The 19,217-nt window shown below is 40.4% G+C and overlaps 1 protein-coding gene across 1 annotated transcript in view; it reads left to right on the forward strand.

Annotated features, from left to right (window-relative positions):
• The window catches only part of prex2 (phosphatidylinositol-3,4,5-trisphosphate-dependent Rac exchange factor 2), a 113,461-nt gene that overhangs the window by 27,658 nt on the left and 66,586 nt on the right, over positions 1–19,217 (forward strand). The window contains exons 5-13 of the mRNA XM_059327167.1: positions 1,601–1,702; positions 2,612–2,773; positions 7,937–8,070; positions 9,011–9,114; positions 10,540–10,689; positions 11,232–11,373; positions 17,610–17,710; positions 18,690–18,793; positions 18,888–18,937. Of these exons, the coding sequence (XP_059183150.1) occupies positions 1,601–1,702; positions 2,612–2,773; positions 7,937–8,070; positions 9,011–9,114; positions 10,540–10,689; positions 11,232–11,373; positions 17,610–17,710; positions 18,690–18,793; positions 18,888–18,937 (1,049 nt within the window). The remainder of the gene's footprint in view (positions 1–1,600; positions 1,703–2,611; positions 2,774–7,936; positions 8,071–9,010; positions 9,115–10,539; positions 10,690–11,231; positions 11,374–17,609; positions 17,711–18,689; positions 18,794–18,887; positions 18,938–19,217) is intronic.

Genomic DNA, 19,217 nt, shown 5'->3' on the forward strand with positions numbered 1-19,217 from the left:
AGCACCTCATTGAAATTTCAGGTGAGAGGGAGGTGAGAAGGAATATTAGCCGTTGACCTTATAACCTGTAACCTACCACATGTAGGTGAGGGTCACTTTGATCGGCAAAGTTTGTCTCTTAGCTTATGGTTAATCTAAATCTATGAATAATGATGTTGGTCTGTTGGTCGGTCCACCTTTTTGGTCCAGACTTAAATATTCCAATAACCATCAGATGGCCAAATCATTTTGGAAGTCAGCTCTGTCTCCACTGTGTTAAAGTGTTCATGTGTAAATGTGTTTTAGTCTTTTTGATCACTTAATGCCTTTTTTTTTTGTCATTTTGTGTGTTATTTGGTCATTTTGTGTCTTTTTTGTGTCTTTTTTTGTCATTTTCTGTCTTTTTTTGATCATTTTGTGGTCAATTTGTGTCTTTTTTAGTCATTTTGTGTCTTTTTTTGATCATTTTGTGGTCAATTTGTGTCTTTTTTGGTCATTTTGTTTCCTTTTTTGGGTCATTTTCTGTCTTTTTTTAGTCATTTTCTGTCTTTTTGGTAATTTTGTGCCTTTTTTGATCATTTTGTGGTCAATTTATGTCTTTTTTGGTCATTTTGTTTCCTTTTTTTTGGTCTTTTTGTTTCTTTTTTGGGTGATCTGAACTGTGCGTGTGAGATTCTGTTCAGTGAGCAGGGGTCGCGGACAACATGCATGTTAAATTGGGGGTCGTGACTCAAAAAGGTGGAGAACTACTGCTTTAGAGGATGATTACAACTGAATTTGGTAATGCTCTGACATTTTCTGGATGTAAAGTGCCTTAAACCTGCATTCTTTCTAATGGCCATCAGAGGGCGACTCCACCGGTTGCAAAAATAAGCGTCTTTGTATGAAATTCAATGATAAAATGACCCTATTTCTCACTTGATTTATTGCCTCACTAAACAATTTCCTGATGAGTTTATGGTTTTGATCACTAGTTTCAAGCCTTCCTCTATACAGCACGATTTTCCTTTTGTTAAATGATCGTCCCATTTAGAGTACAAAGAAAACAACGCAGTAGGAAAATTTAGTTGTCACAGCAGCTCAAGATACAGACACATAGATAAAAAAACAGAATGAAGAATATAAAAAATAAGAAATATACACAAATTCTATACTCCTTTATAAACATAAATTACTTATAAACAGGGTATGCTTCAGGGCGTCTCTACTTTGTAAATTAAGCAGTAGCTGTCATGGTGCACTCTGTACTTTTCCGTGTTTAAACCGTACATAACAACAAATGACAAACACTCACACACATTATTACCACTTTAAAAAAAAAAGACTATTTCTTGCATCTCTTTAGCATTTTTTTCGCTCACAAATCTTTGCTCACATACATATGACGAGAAACTATGACATCCTGCTTATACAACTGATAAACCCTTCCCATATATGTTGCCAAAGACCTTTATTCTAACACAACTCTTTGGCAAATCATCACATTTACTTCATCGTGACTGCTTAAATCAAAAACAAATGTTGGACCTCAAATTGTATCTATCTTTTTTTTACTCTGAGCATTACAGAATTACAGAGCTGTTTGCGTTAGCCTTGTTAAACCTCCTCTCCTCTTCTCCAGAACTGCATGTTGCTGGGAGGCAGAAAAAACACAGAGGTCCCTCTGGAGGGTTACCTGGTCGCTCCTATTCAGAGGATCTGCAAGTACCCATTGCTGCTCAGAGTGAGTATGGTCTTGTGCATGGTAACCATGTATTAAGGAGACACCACACCCTTGTGCCACCTCTGTAGGGCACCCTTGTTCCATCCACCACCACCTAGTCATTAGTCAGGGCTGTCCTGTCCTATTCACATCAACCTCTCCCTCGCTAATGAAACACTGGTCTCATACTCTGACACGTCTTTGCTTTAGTTCCCCAGCACAACCACATCGCAGGAATAACACAAGACCTATCATCACCTCCCCTGCCCAGCTGTGAATTCAGACACTTTGACTGGGCTCATTCATACCTGCTCTCCCTGTTGTTAGTTTTGAAATTTCCATTTCCCAATGTGAAACGTGAGCGAAATTGAATACACTTTCAAAGGCTCGTTTGACTCTGTGATCTGAGCTGTCCCATCTCGTTGGTCTTGTTATGATCTATTAATTCACCCAGGCGTTCTCTAAACAGCCACCAGCACGGGCACAGAGATGTAATAATAATAAGGGGGTAATCTGATGCTCCGCCATTTGAAGTCTTCCAGCTGCCAGGGCCTCCTTCTCTGAAATGACACAGATAGCCATCGCTGGCTGCAAATATATCCAGAACAGTGTAAATCAGCCCTATAGTGGCTGACATACCGAAAGACCGTGTTTAGACTATAGACCTGGAGATTGCCATCGTTTTTGTTAGACCGTGGCATGCAGTAGCACGGTTTTAACCACTGAATTCAGGAACCACTGAAAGGTAAGCAAATGTGGAGTGGATAGGAAATGGAATATAGTTTTCTTTCATGCTTTCCATGTTCTGTGAATTATGATTAAGAGCCACAAATTTGATTTGAAAGTGATTTAGGCGCATTAATTGGAATGTGTGTCTCTATTATCATGTGCCTTTTTGTGTGTGTGACTCTGTGTGGTCTTTGCATGCAGGAGCTGCTGAAAAGAACCCCTAAAAAGCACAACGACTATGCCCTGGTGCTGGAGTCCCTGCAGATGATGAAGGCTGTGTGCTCCAGCATTAACGAAGCCAAGAGACAGATGGAGAAGTTGGAGATTTTGGAGGAATGGCAGTCCCATATCGAGGGCTGGGAGGTGGGCCTCAACTAAGCTGTTTGCACAGTGTTGAATGATTTAATCTCAACCAGTAAATTCAATTTAAATTGCTGCATTGCCTTCTTGCTGTGTTGTCAGAGTTGGCTTGTAGGTTTTTCATTTTTCTTTTTTAAAACACAGCTGAGCTTTACCCCTCCCGTCAAAGCTCAAAGTCATGACAAATTTAAAGCCACTTAGCCCTATGCCAGCAATTCAACACGAATCCCAAGTGGCATGACTTTTGTCAGCCTTTTAAGCTTTCTTGTTCTCTCTGGGAACAATGACTTGTATTCACAATAGTCAAATTCTTTCCGCCTGGATGAGCCTGTAGTTAAAGCTGTCACGCTTTAGGGTGACCAATCCAATCATCATCAGGTAGAACTTTCTTCTTGGTCTGGAGGGTTGCCTTTAGATTAGTTTTCTTCCTGAGCTGTGGGATGGCTTAATAAGGGGTCAGTGGGCCCAGTGTTGGTTGGAAGGAGAAAACAGTGGTGGTAATTGTAAGGCAAGAGGATTGGATGCTTATGTAATTGACCTGGCTTCACTCAAAGATGGCCTGAAGTCTTCCTGGACACATGCAGACAAAGAGACATTTCCAGTGTTTATGCAGGTTCTGACTAAGGTGTTGGCAGCAACAAATGTCTGGATAAAAAAAACTTTTAACTCAGAGGTGAGTGAGACAAAATTCGGCAGAACATGTGACTAAGATGCTCACGTTTCTGTGAATGTATTATTTATATGTAAAAAATATTCAGCAGAATCCATTTAAGGAACAATCCACATCCAAAATGACCATATGTATATCAGTTACTCATCCCTTGTTCCAGACTTTGTGAAGAAAACCAAAAACGAAGTAAATCTTGATCAATTAAGGGGCCGCAATGGGCGCTGCATTTAACAACAGCATCTATATCAAAACAACCATTTACAAACTCTAACACAACTTATGCTGTATAATCAAAGCCTCAATTATCCAGCCGTATGCTCACTACTTCCTAAACACATGCACTTAGCTAAAACCTTATAATTTAAAACAATTCCACACTAACAGTGTCACGCACGGATGAACAGTGCGCCTTTGCAAACTTTGTTTACGCTCGCGTGAGATACTGTAGAAGGGTTTAAAATAGTAAGGTTTCTGCAAAATGCATTTGTTTGGGAAGTAGTGAGCCACGAGAGTAAATGAGACTTGGTGGTTGAATGTGACTCAGTAAATTTAGTATTTTTCTGAAGTACATTTGAGGTACGTGAGGTAATATATCATTATAGGTTACATCACACAGTATATAAAGAAAATCAAATGATGCACCAATAATAATGATTCCATTATATAATACATGGACGCTGGAATAATTTTGTTTTCAGATACAATCCTCTGTTAACCCTTAATAGGGCACTCATTGAAATACTTGCAAATTCCAAATTTCAACCCTAGAGAATATTGGAGGATATTACATACAGCCAGAATGTGTAAAAAAAAAGAACATACGGACCCGGGGGAGGGGGGTAATATTTTGAGAAAAAAAGTTACAAATTTATGAGAAAAAAACTCAAATGAACGGTAAAAAAAGTTACAAATTTGTGAGAAAAAAAATCTCAAATGAACGGTAAAAAAAGTTACAAATTTGTGAGAAAAAAAATCTCAAATTAACGGTAAAAAAATTTACAAATTTGTGAGAAAAAAATCTCAAATTTGTGACCAAAAAATCTCAAATTAATGGTAAAAAATTGACGAGATTTAAAGTGGTGAATCTGCGAGAAAAAAGTTGTTTTTCCCCCCCACTTTTTTCTCGTATATCTGCGACTTTTTTCGCACAGATTTGCTACTTTAATCTAGTAAATTTGCAACTTTTTTCTCAAAATATCTACGTCTGTGATGTAGCCTGATCTTTGCTGATTAGCTGGAAGAAATCCATGTGGTTCTACGACCAAACAGAGAGACATGAGGACCTAGTTTTGATATCCACTAAAGTTACCAAATATGGTTCTTTGCCCAATAAAGGGTTAATTGTGGTTTCATTTTCATTGTGATATGTTTGAAAGAGATTGATTAGTAAAGTTTTGAGAAGATATACACACTATCTGTCAAGAATAAATCACATTGTCACAATCATTTCATGGAAAGAGGTAAAAAATATTTTATTCCAACTTTATGGGGGACCGTGTATGATTCTCAAATTGGCTATTCTGCATAATAAATTTTACTTTTGCTACTTTAGATATATTTTGATGCTTTATGTATATTTTGTAGTATTGCTACTTTTACCCAAGTAAAAGGTCTGTATACTTCTTCCACCACTGTGTGCCATACTGCACGAGTTGTGTGAGACAGTAAACAGATGTTTTTATATATGTTTTACTGTTGTTTCATCAAATTCATCAATCATTTTTTATTTGTTCAGCGTGGAGGCATGCAAGAGTTTTCTTTAGAATTTAAAGTATCTGAGTGAGTAATTGATAATCAAATTGTCATCCTGATGATGAAGTATTCCTTTAATATACAGGCCATAAGGTGAGCCCATTTTTCGTTTAATCTCGTTCCCACATGAGGTACTAAATAATTTTTGCTGCATTAAAAAGATCTGTTGGTTTTGAGCGAGAAATAAAAGTTCTCCACAGGTCATCCTGCAGTTTTTGTAAATATTAGTGTTTGAAGTCAGTACTATTTTTTCCTTCGTGTAATGATATTTACCTTACGAGTGGTGCAGTTTTAGTCATATGTATATACTAATACATACTAATGCATCAATGCTTGTGTCAGATGTTAGGTTTATGTTTAAATGTCAGTTTGAGAGAGAATTTGTGTTACCAAAATTGGTATAAATAAATTTAAAAGCAAAATCGGCGGCATAAGATTTTTTTTAAAATTCACTTTAAATCATTTATGGCTTGTTTCAAAAATACTGCAAGATATTTTGAGGATAACTTTTAACCCAAAGTCCACAATGATGGTGTCTTTGCAAAAATGCATTTAAAAAGTAGTGTCCAAACATGGGAAAGAAAATCACTTTCTAGCCACTTTTTCATAGTTCACCTTATGGCCTAATACAATATATGCAGACTTAAAAACCCAAGCAGTCTATTGGAATTAGACACATAATAAGAAGTACTGTATATAAAAAAGAGATAATTTCAAAATTAGGTCACAGAATTACACACACACACACACACACACACACACACACACACACAAAACCAGTTCCAAACCTAAGAATAGTGTGATCAGAATGGGGCTTAGTGTTGGGTGTGGTGACACTTGCACTCAACATGATCCTGGCTGTAACTACTCTGCGGTTTCCCCTCAGCACTTTTTATTAATTGTAAACATTAGCTCATTCTGGAGCAGGAGCCTCTGACGGCTGCACGCCAGGCGAAATGAGATGGAACTAAGAAGAAGAGAAGAGAGGAGAGGGAGGCAGAAAGAAAAGGAAAAAAGGAAGGAGAGAGCTGAGTGACGGTTGCATCTTGCATTTCTGTGTGGGTGTCTGAGGAATGATGGAGGGATGAGGAGTGATTGTGAGAGCTGCTGTTTTTCCATTCCCGCTCCTCCGCCCGGGCTGATTGCTTGTTAGCGCTGACCTGCTCCACAGCTGGCCGCCCTCGGGGCATCCTGGCAGGTTCACCTCGCGTGGGAGAGACAGGGCGATGGCCCTCAGTGGTCACCATGGTGACGATTGCCAGCATTTGTCAGGGCAGTGATTGCCAGTTGGTTAGTGTTGCAAGTGTCTGTGTTTTGTCACTGTTTACCATAGAAATATGTTAATTTTAGAGCAGCGGGTAGTAGTTTCCAGTTGTGTCTCACTTCACATTCTGTTCTCTTGTTTAATTAGAGTTCTTAAAATCTACTTGAGTCGTGAGTTTGCTTGATTTGGCTTCTTAAGTTTAAAGTATTACATTAAAACGCTCTCATTTCTCCAGCCAATTGACGAATACCACTTCAGAGTTCAACAGAAACTTTTCCACCATACTTTTCCTTAATTAATGGCATATCCTGCTTTGTTCTTCCTAATTTTTTATCCATTTCTGCAGTTGTTATGTCTGGCTGTTGTCTGGCTATAAAAATAGAGGGTTGAAATTTAGATGAAACAGATGACTGAGGGTTTAAAGTGTTGCTTAAGTTTCTGAGTACACCCTCTGTGGAGCTTTGGCTTGGAACAAGATTCATGCGACGAGAGATAGAAAAATGCTGCAGAGAAAAATAATCCAAAGAGCAAAAGAAGCAAATGGGCAGGGGGTTCAGTTAAAAAGCACATGAAACACAAAGGGGAAGTGTCGGTTCTTCCATTTAGGAAATGCAGCTTTATAGTCTGGACCAGTGTGATGTTGCTATTGGCCCCTTCAAGTGACCAAGCGGAGTTGGCCTTTCTGTGTCTGGTGTGCACACATTCACTGGCTGCAAATTAGTTTAACATCTGGTCATGAGCTGGGGAGTTAAAAGGCCCCTGAAAGCGCTGTAAAAAAAAATGTGTGGAGGAAAGGAATGAAAGAGATAGAGGAATAAACCGGGGAATCGAGAGGAGGCGAAGAGAGTGAGGGATGATCGTCAGAAGGGAAGGGAGGAGGATAAAAAGGGCGAGGAGAGAAAGAAGGAAAAAGCGGGATAGGTTTTGGCCCGCTGATGTCTCCAGCAGGAGGAAATGCTTAGCACATTTTCCGGCTCTGTGCGCATGGGAGTTATTTTTAGCTCTGAGGGGCCGATCAAACGTGGTACATAAATTCCCAGAGCAGGCAAGGTAAGGGGAAAGACAGCACACTTTATCACTTGCAGCAGGAACCCCAACCAATATGGTGACCAGGCGCGACAATGCAACACATGGTTTGACTGGACGGGATGTTATTCTATAGAAGCTATTAAGTGCCGCACATTTTAAAGTCCCACAGCAATCTGCTACGAGGAAGCAGGGAGTGTTTTTACAGACCCCTGAGAGAGGGAACAGGAAAGGCTGGGCTTTGTAATCCCTCCTCCTGTTCAGACACTATGTGTGAACATTGAATGGTATAGAAATAATTTGTAGAAACTTTCTCTTTCGTAAAAAGTCATGTTAAAGTGAGCTTGAATACCTTCTTCTCCCACCTTCCTGTTTGTCAATTTATGTCCAAACATCTGTTTCACTCTGTTTTTTTCTGTCTGCTTGACCTTTTGCCCACATCTCCATTTCGCAGGGCTCCAATATCACAGATACATGCACCGAGATGCTCATGCACGGCGTTCTCCTGAAGATTTCAGCTGGAAACATACAAGAGAGGATTTTCTTCCTGTTTGACAAGCTTCTGGTCTACTGCAAGAAGAAAAACAGGTGTCTGGACTCTCTTTTATTCATATCTCTGCTGCCAAAATCCACAAAGCGCAAGATGAATTAAAATTCTCATTACGCGGTGTATTTTTTCAAGAGACAGAATAAAAATATTGTTTATGCTAATTTTAAAGTTCCCTCTGTCTCTGTACTCCTACAGAACATTTAGAGCATGGACTTTATAAATAATTCACTGTGCCAGTTCCTTTACTTTTTTCTAAAGAAAAGAGAGCAGTGCACTGTGGGAAGCATTTTTTTTGTGAGGGAGTTGAAAGAAATTATGCAGTAAGGGAGACATATTAAAAAATATATTATTTTTTCAGTTTGGGGAAAAAGGGACATGTGATTAGTCTAGGTTAAGGAAATTAATGACCATCTGTGGACACATTTTTTATCTTTTTGGTAGTTTCTGAGGAAACACTAAATAATATGACATTTATTATGATCAGTGCAAGTTGAGTCAGGAAACTCTTGCTGATTGCCGACCATTGTTGTGCTCCTGCAGGCAGAGCACTTGCCAACTCTGTGCTGCTCACACTGAGCTACTGATGCAGCTGCTAACAATGCTGCTACGTCCATTGTGCGTGTTTTTGGCAGGTTTTGTTTCCCCGCCACCAACCAAGCTCCCACCTGCTTCGATTTGCTTTTGCTGTACGGGCTGCTTACAGTGTTGTGTCTGCAGGTAGAGCACAAAAGCAGCAAATCCATTCACAAGCTAAAAAAAGAAAGAAAGGAAGTGTGTTGCTCTGACTTTGAATTCAATAACCTAAATTGGATGCATTTTCCTCACTTAATATGGTTAGTACACATGGACAAACATCAGATGATTATAATTACTCTCTTATAAAATCCTAAATGAACTGTGAGTGATACTAATTACACAGTAAGTAATAACATGAAATGGTAATTGGCTAATTCTCGTGATTGCTTCTTTCCATCCAAGGCGTTTAAAAAACAGCAAGACGGCCACAGAGGGTCCCCGCTACCTGTTCAGAGGGAGAATCAACACGGAGGTGATGGAGGTGGAAAATGTGGATGATGGCACCGGTGAGCGGACAAATGAATTTCCTTTCTCTCTCAAGATCCTCATTTTTTATTTCAGCGATCCTGGCAGCAGCTGTTTAAAAACACGGCGTAATAACCCACACGGGAACATTGACAATGTTTTATACTTGGATCTCTGATAGAAAAATAAGATTTACATATAAACATTTTTTTAGACATCTATAGTTACATATCCTTGGAACTGCGCTGCTTCTGGTACTTGGTGAACTTGAGCGCTTGTGTCTCTTGGCCTCACATAGCCACTGATTATCATTTATATTTGTAGAAGCCATCATTTCCTCTCCGGGAGACCTAGCTGGGCCGTAATATTGGGTGTTTTTGGTGAGAGATGGATGGGTTTGGGTCTGGAGAGGGAGGATAAACACGTGAGGCAGGCGGCGGCGCAGGAACACTTGGGTGTTCTGCACCACAGGCGGGAGATGTCGATCTGAAATCCAGGGCGACAGGAGTATTTTAGCTTTGGATTCCTACGTAATGAAAGCGCCACGGCTTTTTCCCAGGCACACACTTGCTGCCTGAGGTTGAAAAACGCCCTCGAGGCATACCATATAAAGGACACCACACTGTAGATGCTTTTAGACGTGATTGTAATTGATGATTGTAATGGTTTGCTTTTTGTTACACCCTCAGAGGGAGAAAATCAGAGGTCAGGCTGGGAAGCATTTGAAATGTCCCCTAAAAGATGGAAATAATGACGGAGATTCGACTTACGGTCAAGAGTTCATTTCCATTTGCTTTGGACGACTTCTTCTTTACATTCTTAACGTCTGTATTTTAGTGTATGTGGCTGCCGTCTCTGTGGGGATATTCTGGACACTCTGTAGTAAATAATGCTGATGGATGGTTCTTCTTCTGCATGTGTGTCACCTCGTTTATCTCATTAAAGGAGAAGAGCGATAATCGATGAAGCACTCAATAGAGCGGCTATGAGGGCCGGCACAGAGCTGAAAAATGACCCCACAGCACTAAGACAGAGTACTTTTTTCTCAATAGTTTTTTGATGGATGTTGTTTTTGGAAAATAGACCACACAATACTGTATAAGAAAGCCTTTATTCATCAGATAATGTGTCAGTTCTGCTCTGGTTCCTGTTTCTTCCCAAAGAGTTGCTATCACGTTATTTTGCCCGCTTTTCTCTGAAGCAAATCATTGGAGTTGCGCTGCATGTTACTGCTGCGTTTTATGCGGTAACCCTCATTTACTATGAACCCAAATTCCCAACAGCTCCATTTACAGTGATCGTGATCATTGCGACCGCTGATTGATGGCCCTCCCCTCCACTTCAAACTTCTCCGAGCCTCAATGAGTCAAAGAGAAAAAAAAAAGTGCATGTGTGCCGTTCCACCCCTCGAGAGGAGAGAAGACTTTATAAAAACTAGCGAAGTGAAACTAGTGTCTGTGTTACAGCTGACTACCACAGCAGCGGGAACATCGTAAACAACGGCTGGAAGATCCACAACACGGCCAAGAACAAGTGGTTCGTCTGCATGGCCAAGACCCCGGAGGAGAAGCAGGAGTGGCTGGAGGCCATCATGAAAGAGAGGGAGCGGAGGAAAAGTAAGAAGGCGCTTTAGTGTATCAGTGTCAGGGTGGGGGTCGGTCGCTCGGTTGGTGAGTTAGGGGAAACTAATTCCCCCTTTTATTTTTTCTTCTCCACATCTGTCTTGAATCAAATAGCTGAGAATTTATGCTGTGTTGGGGAAAATCAATACAGACCAATTTAACCTGAATAATGAAAGAATGAATTAGTTGTGTGATCTGCATCTGAGAGTGAAAGAAGTGATGCAGTAATATTGTGTTTAAGGGTGTTAAAACAGTCACTTCTACAGAGAAAACACATATTTTCTCTTTCTATTTTACCCATTTTAAGATTGTGTGCATGATAAACTCTTCATAGTGTCAGTCATTAACACTGCCTAAGACTATTAGCATAGACACTGCTAATTATCTTGTGAAATTAGTAGACATTAACCTTCTCCAGCTAATAATTAATGTCACATCTAGTGTAGGAGCAGAGTGCAAAGATTATAAATGCCATGTTATTGACAGGCTTTTTTTGCACCCTCCCTCCCTCCTTCCCTGCCTCCTCTGCTTCACAGGTCTGAGGCTCGGCATGGAGCAGGATACGTGGGTGATGGTGTCGGAGAAGGGAGAGAAGCTCTACCACCTCATGACCAAGGGCAACCTCATTAAGGACCGTAAACGCAAGCTCACCACCTTCCCCAAGTGCTTCCTGGGAAGGTAAGATTCTCGCCGCTAACCTTGACACTCTGGCTTGTCCGCTGAGGAAGCTGCTGAGTGTACAGTCCTTGTGGTTTCCTCTGTGTCACATCATATGAGCTCTGTAACCGTGTGTGTCAAAGTGACTGTGCCGTGAGATAAACCAGAGTGAATATCCAATAATTCTGTGTGTTTTCAGGTGTTTTATACTTGATGAAAAGTTCACAGAGAGGCCTTGTGCACCTACAGTTAATATCTCCAGAACAGATTACACAGAACACTTTTCTTTCTCCTGACTTAGATCAGTTTCCCCATCCCTGCTTTCATTTCTTAAATTGGCAAGAATTTCTAAAGACAGCAGCTGGGGAGAAGAAAGCGTTGGCGCTTTTTGTTCAGGAGGCTGTGTGTTATGTATATCTGCCGTCTCAGTCATGGGAAAATCAAATCCAGCCAGATTTAGCCCATGAATCTTATTTAGGGATTATTGGTGTGGTGTCTGGGGACGGATCGGCCATTGAATGCCAGTCATAAATCACAGGGAGATATCCCTGTGCGGCTCAGCTGACTGCCTGCTTTCTCCCTCGCCCATGTTAGATTACAATAAGCTCTCTGCTGAGGAATCCATGAGGTAACTGCAGTAGAGGGCCCATTATGCCAGAGGGCAGCTGTGTGTGTGTGTGTGTGTGTGTGTGTGTGTGTGTGTGTGTGTGTGTGTTTGTGTGTGTGTGTGTGTGTGTGTGTGTGTAACATGTTTGTGCCTTGGTGTCCTTGAGTTTCCACAGCTATGCCCGAGCACTTTCCATGTTTACTTTTAAAGCGCCTAAACACACCTATCTATCATCCATTTGCTGATAGGTGGTAATATTTACTGTAAAGGGTGCTTTGCTCAAAATCCTGTCCTTGAGCTATTTTAAGCATGCATGAGTTGATGCCCTCATTTTCGGTATTTTCGCTTTCATCATATAAGATGTAGATGTCTTGCTGTCATATCGGCTTGCCAGGTTTTCGTGCAAGTAAAAGAGTAGAAAAGTTGGTTTGAACTTGAGTTCCTCAGGGTTTAATCCAGTCCAGAAACACTCCTCAAATTTAGAATTTAACACATTAAATTTTAATATGTACAGGGCACAGACAGTAACTCCAGTCATTGCATTGATCCGTGTAGTCTTCTGACTACCTACTGTGATATCATGTTCCTTTCATTGAGCCTGAAAGCTTTTTACAGGGAATCTTGATGGGATTTCACACCTCTTTCTCTCCCGAACTGGGAGAGCACAAAAAGCTGTAACCCCATTTATTAAAGGGGTAATTTGGCTTTATTGAAGTTGGGTTGTATGAGGTATTTTTCCATAGTCAGTGTATAGATGGTCGGCTCGCCCCTAGTTTGAAAAAGCAGGCAGGAGTACTAAAACAGAAGTCAACCAATGTACTGCTGTGGATAGGGGCAGCAGAAAGACATATTTTAGCCAACTAAAAAAAAGGAACACTTAAAAATTAATTGATGCTATATTCAGAATATATCTGGAGTTTTACCTTGCACTCAGACAGCCCTGTTTAAGTTTACAGGAGGGAAACTGAAGCCCTTATTCATGCTCTCGTCAAAGCAACCAGACTCCTTTTACAAAAACTGTTATTTTATCCCAAACAACACCGAGTTTGCTGGTCTATCGCTGCATCGATCAGTTAGTTTGTTGGGTATTGTGTGTTTTTGATTTTTTTTTAAACTCCAATGTCACACGAAAACTAAGATAAGTGAAGATAAGAGAAGATATTCCTTTATTGATCTCCCATGGGGGAAATTCAGGTGTTGCAGCAGCACAAGGGAAGAGTAAAAACAGATTAAGGTAATTAAAATAAAAATAGAATTATAAAAATGAAATAGAATAAAGATAAATTATATATATATATATATATATATATATATATATATATATATATAAAATAAAAATACAAACAAACAAATGACCAAGACCGAACTAAAACACTGGTTGTGCAAACATGTTGAAGTGGCAGTAAATTGGAGAACATATGTGCATTGAGTGTAATTTTAATGTTGAGTGTTTCAGTCAGTTTAGAAGACCGATCCCCCTGCGTAAACTGATGACAAGGTAAATCGGTGAAAAAATTCTCAATACCTTGTAAACTTCAACTGTATTTTTTAGCTGGTTCTAAATATTTCATTGCTGCCACCATCCACAGTTCATTCTTTAGCTCTAATGTTGGCATTCCTGCCTTCCCACTGGGGCGTGCCGACCGGCTTCTACTTCAGGAAATACAACCTCATATCACCCCACGACACTAAATCCAAACTATCCCTTAAGCCCATTCCTCCCACATGGCAGGCCTTTGTGGGAAGCACACATTGTGAGACTCAGTAGGTGACAAAGCTGGATCAGAATAATAAAATCTACAAACATCTGGCTGTAGCTGAAGAGCTCTCCATGTTTGAAAATGAAAAATCCATGTGAGGGCCTTTTTATAGAGTGATGACACAATGTGATTTAAAAAGGGTTGGAAATAAAATAAAACACTTTCACAAGACAGTCCTGGTTGGATGTTATTAAAATTGCGCTCCTATCTTGACTCTTGGAATCCTATAACAAATTTGTCTTGTAAACGCCCTGCTACTTTCCAGAGTGCCCCATGTTTTCCATTTGTTTTCCATTTTTACAGAGATGTTTTGACTGGTAATAATCACGCTTAAAATCACTGAGCTTAAACAGCCTGTTCAAAATCCCTGTTATTTTTAAAAGCAAGGAGAGGGAGAGAAAAAACAACCCAAAACTCCAATTGGGCATAGCTGTGGCCATGTTACATCGCATGGTGGTTTGGAATGAGGAGTTACTTTCTCCTTTGGTCCACGCAGACAACACCAGATCCCTCGCGGTCTGGAGGAGGAATGGATCTGTCAGCTAAAAAGATTAAAAGGATCAAACATTGGTCATATGTGGGCACCTCGTTGAGTCTAAGGAGATCGTATGGTGAGAAAGCAGCTCGGGGAAGCTCCTTTTGTAAACTTGAACTCTATACTCCTGTATAGAGCTCGGCCAACACCTGGGTGACCACTTGTGGGTGAAAAGACATCACTAGCCCCTCTGTACTTCCCCTGTCTGCGATGATTATGGAGATGATTACATGTAGGCGTAATTGGTGAATTGGAACCAGCATGGTATGTCTCTGATGAAAGCCACATTGCCTATGGCTTTAACTCAGCCCACTCCCTCTATTGTGAAATGCTTTGCCTTTATTCTTGTTCCATGCCTCCTCTTTCTCTTTTTGATTTATTCCTCTTTTTTTTTTTTAAGGCCAAAGGCTATTTTTGGGTCCCGAGCTCCTCCCCTTTAAGTGGTACAATCGCATTTGTGGTTTGCTTCCTGTGACAGTGTAATTCATCAAAGAAAATGTGTGTGACAGCCACCTAGCTTGCAGTTTTCATCCAATTTTAAAACCTGGAATAAACAGAAAAACAAAAGACATTCAATGTGTGTGTCTTTTCTGCTTGTAACAGACAATAGTGTCTCCTCGTTGTGAAAGACGTTGATGAAGTAGCCCTTTAAGAGCTCAATGAAAAGGTTAGGCATCCTGTAAGAAGTGCCCTTTGTCTTTGTCAGTCTCTGCTCTTTCTTTTTGACATTAGTTGGAATACGCCTTTCGCTCTATCAGCACACAGGAATGATTAATTTAAGCTGAGGCTAAATAAAAGACTGGATGTAGACAGCATTTTGTACAATGCGCAGATATTATACAGAACATCAATTAATGAACTGTACCATTATTGTTTGAAAGTAAATACTGTCTGAGATTTGATTACCTTAAAGGGGAAATCAGTATTTTACAACCTGAGTGATTTCCCCCATGTTTTCCTGTCTAACTGGCTAATTGGATAAAACATTTTGAAATTGGTCCAGTAGATAAAGACACTGCAGATGTTCAGCCATAAAACGAACTGTGAGCCATGGAGGACTATTAAAGGGATAGTTCAGATGTTTTGAAGTGAGGTTGTATGAGGTACTTACCCACAGTCAATGTCTTCTCTGGAGTAGATGATGGTCTGCTCGTTCCCCGTTTTGGAAAAACCAGAAACACGATCCAGGCAGGAAACAGAGTGCAGACGGGGACTGTCACAAAACGGATTTAAACCACCCAAACAAAGGCCCACCCTAAAAATGTTAAACCTGTTTATGTGTACACTATATTAATGATATATCCACTGATTTTTGTTGCTGACATTGACATTGCTGTTTCATTTGGCGCTACTTTTTGTCAACCATAGAACTTCCATCTTCCTACGCCATAAGAGATCAGCTGTTTTGGTCAGAAGTCGCTAGTTTTTGTAAGGATTCGAGGAGTTTTTATTGTCATTACCATCACATGTTACATTGGGTGGTGACAGAAAAATTGTACTCATGTCCCAGCTGAGCCCAATTATGAAATAGAATAAAGCTAAAAAGCAATAAATATAAAAATAAAATACTATAAATAGACTAAGTGCAAAAGTGTTCATCAAATACAGTGAAGAGACAACAAATACAGGAAATTAAAAATGAGTGATTGTGACAGCGACGATAAAATGCTGATCTATAGGGAGACAAAAAAGAAAATCTTTATGAATCGGAACCTTTGCAGATGGAGACTGAACAGGCTGAATTGTGTCTGCGTAGGAACATGGAAGTTCTATGGTTGACAAAAAGTAGTTCCAAATGAAATGCCTGTGGATAGCAACAGAAATCAGTGGATATCCAGGTGCATCTCGAATACATTAAAATATCCAGTAATTCAAGTCAAATAGCCCCAACCAAGTATTGAGTGCATATAGGTGGACATACTTTTCAGAGGCCAACATTTCCATATTAAACATACTTTTTAAAATTGGTCTTTCGTAATATTCAAAGAGAGACACTGAATTTTATGTGTTCATTAAATGTAAGCCATAATCATTATAATTATTATAAATTAAGACATGAAATGTTTCATTCTGTGTGTAATGGATCTATTTAATGTGTTATTATTACCACTTTTTGAATTGAATTACCGACATAAATAAACTTTTCTGTGATATTCTTATTTATTGAGATGCACCTGTACATTGACTGTGGGTAAGTACCTCATACAACATCACTTAAGAAATCTGAACTATCCCTTTAAAGGCTGCCAACTTTTCTCAGATATGACCAACACATAGAGTCTATAAATGCATACCAGGATATATCTGTTACACCCCGCTACACATGTCAATTTTAATTGCATGACACTGTTATTTCATATGTGACTCTAATCGTCTCAAGGCTATGAGAACTACACAGTCCAAACTTTCAGGGTGTTTTTCCTTCCATGGTTAAGGTACAAAGGTTGACAAATTAACGTTGTTATAGACTTGTGTTTTCCCCTGTGGTCTGTTGTGGAGAGAAAAGACGCCAAGGATGAGTGGTTAAAGAGTGACGGAGGTGGGCTGTTTGGTCAGTTGTTTCTCTGAAAACGTTTTTGTAATTGCCCCTTCGAGACACCCGGCCACCTCCGTCATGGCCTGGAAGTGAATTCCACAGAATTCCAGTGGTGCCGCTGGCCGTGTTTGTTTGTCTTTTATTGGGAGACGGGACATCAAGGAAGTAACCGGAGAAGCTACTGCCACTTTGCCTGTCCTCAACCCACTTTGTCTTCCTTTATTTTGTCCTCATTCTCTCTCTTTCTCTCTCAATCACTTAATTACGGAGAATTATCCCATTTAGTTCATTTGGACCCTCAGATGATTGGATGCAGTGTTTGTTGTTCTGGCGATGGGTTTGTTTCCTCTTCCCAGTTGCAAATGATGCAAAACATATCTTGCATTTTTCATCATGAGCTTCCCAAGATCCAATTAAATTGTTCGGATTGTTGTGTTACATCGTACGTCCAAGGTAAATAAAGTTAAAGTCACCAAAACACAAAAACTAAAGCCTGCTGGTTGTTTTAACAGACAGATGTGGCTCCCAGCAGTAAATAAATCACCCTTCTTCTCCAACAAAGTGTTTGTTGCCATAGTCACATCAATTTAGACTAAGTGTTGGTCGTAGCGAGTTGTAAAGACTTCCTGTAATGATGGCAAAGGCCACTGCTTTTTTCCAATTTACAGATTATCAAGGGTAAATTTAAAGCTTTCTCCACTGATCACACACTTTCTCTTCTATGGAGTGATGGGCTTCCCCATGGGGATTTTGTTTAAGTTTGTTGTGTTATTCTGAGTGAGTATGTGTGTTAATATGTTGTCTGGTGTGTTTCTGCAGTGAGTTTGTGTCTTGGCTGATGGAAATCGGTGAGACAGGCAACCCAGAAGAAGGGGTTCACCTGGGCCAAGCTCTGCTGGAAAATGGCATCATCCACCATGGTTCGTTCTCACAATTTTCTCCTTTTTTTCTCCCACTCAGACCTGCTCTAACCAAATCTACCACAGTCTAATTTCCTTTGTACTGCACGGTGTCGAGCATGCAAATGCCTGTCGTTTCCTGGCCTAACCTCCAGCCATGTCCTATGAATGTTCCTCATTCAACAAGCAGTTTCACAACACTTTCCCTCCCTGGCTTGAGCCTACAATGCAGACGCAGCTGTCTTATTTATGTCCTAGCAGGTGTCCCATTTAAACACTCCCTTGACACAATGTTTAGGTAAGGGATTATAAATGTTAATCTCTTCTCGTCGTAATGTTTGTGTAATATTTGCTCAGTGGCTGTTCTGTTTCTTTGAGTAACAAGTGTATTTGGTGCATGAGGCTTAAGCTGGCTAATGCTTTGCATTCACACTAAATGGCGCGTACTGCTCTGCATGTATTTTTTTTTCCTCAAAAGAGTAGGGCCCCAGGCCAAATTGTATCTTAAATCACTCGGGGGTGCTTTATTGCTTCCTCACAGAGAGAAATGAGATTGGGCTTTAGAGCCGTTCCTGACGGAGAGGAATAACTCCGAGCCCCTCTGAGCTCTCTTCACAGTGCCCATGTGAAAAACGATTGAATATCTTTTCATAAAAACCTTTAATGGAACCCGCACGGCTGCAGCCAAGAATACAGAGCCAACTGTTATTACTATGTTTTGGAGGGCCTTCGACAAAGTTCCCTAAAGCAAGAGGAGCAGGAGCTCTGAGCAGCTGTGTTATCTGTGACCGCTCTGTATGAGCTTTGAGTCCCCCTCTTGTCTGGAAAGCTTGTTTCACCATGCAGCCCTGCTTGGCTTCAATATGTTTTTAAACCTCTTATACTTTCACATTTGAAGCGAGATGAATAACGCACCCTTAGGGTTTGAGACTTTTTTTCTTATTCATTCTGGCACTTCTCCTTTCAGAAACCTACTTATGTCTTGAATTGCATTTCTTAGTCACAGACAAACACCAGTTCAAACCTGAGCCTGTACTGTACCGATTTCGCTACGACGACGGCACCTACCACCCCAGAAGTGACATGCATGATGTCATATCTAAGGTAACGGTGCAGCTTTAGAGCCTAATTTATTATGAATCACATTTTACATTCCTGTCACTGACCTAATCAGAACCTCCTCACTTGTTTTTCTCAGGGTGTTCGGCTCTTCTGCCGCCTTCACAGCCTCTTCACTCCTGTCATCAGGTAGGTAGCCATTTTCTTTTCCACTCAATCCCGACCCGGCCAGGTGAGGCCCCAGTAGCTTGGCATCTGTCTCCTACGTCTAAAATTAGCTTCACCACAAAGCAGTCAGAGCGGAGGAGAAAAATATCACAGTGAACTATGAGCTCATTGTTTTTAAAGAGGAGCTGACTTCGGAGGAGTTGGCACAGATGGTGATGGAGTGCGGCGGGGCGTGTGGTTGATCGAGCTTGGCAGGTTTTATCTGCCGAGGCTCAAAACACAGATGTGGTGAGGAAGATTG

Source organism: Centropristis striata, chromosome 23, assembly GCF_030273125.1.
Source record: "Centropristis striata isolate RG_2023a ecotype Rhode Island chromosome 23, C.striata_1.0, whole genome shotgun sequence".
In the NCBI taxonomy this organism is placed as follows: domain Eukaryota; kingdom Metazoa; phylum Chordata; class Actinopteri; order Perciformes; family Serranidae; genus Centropristis; species Centropristis striata.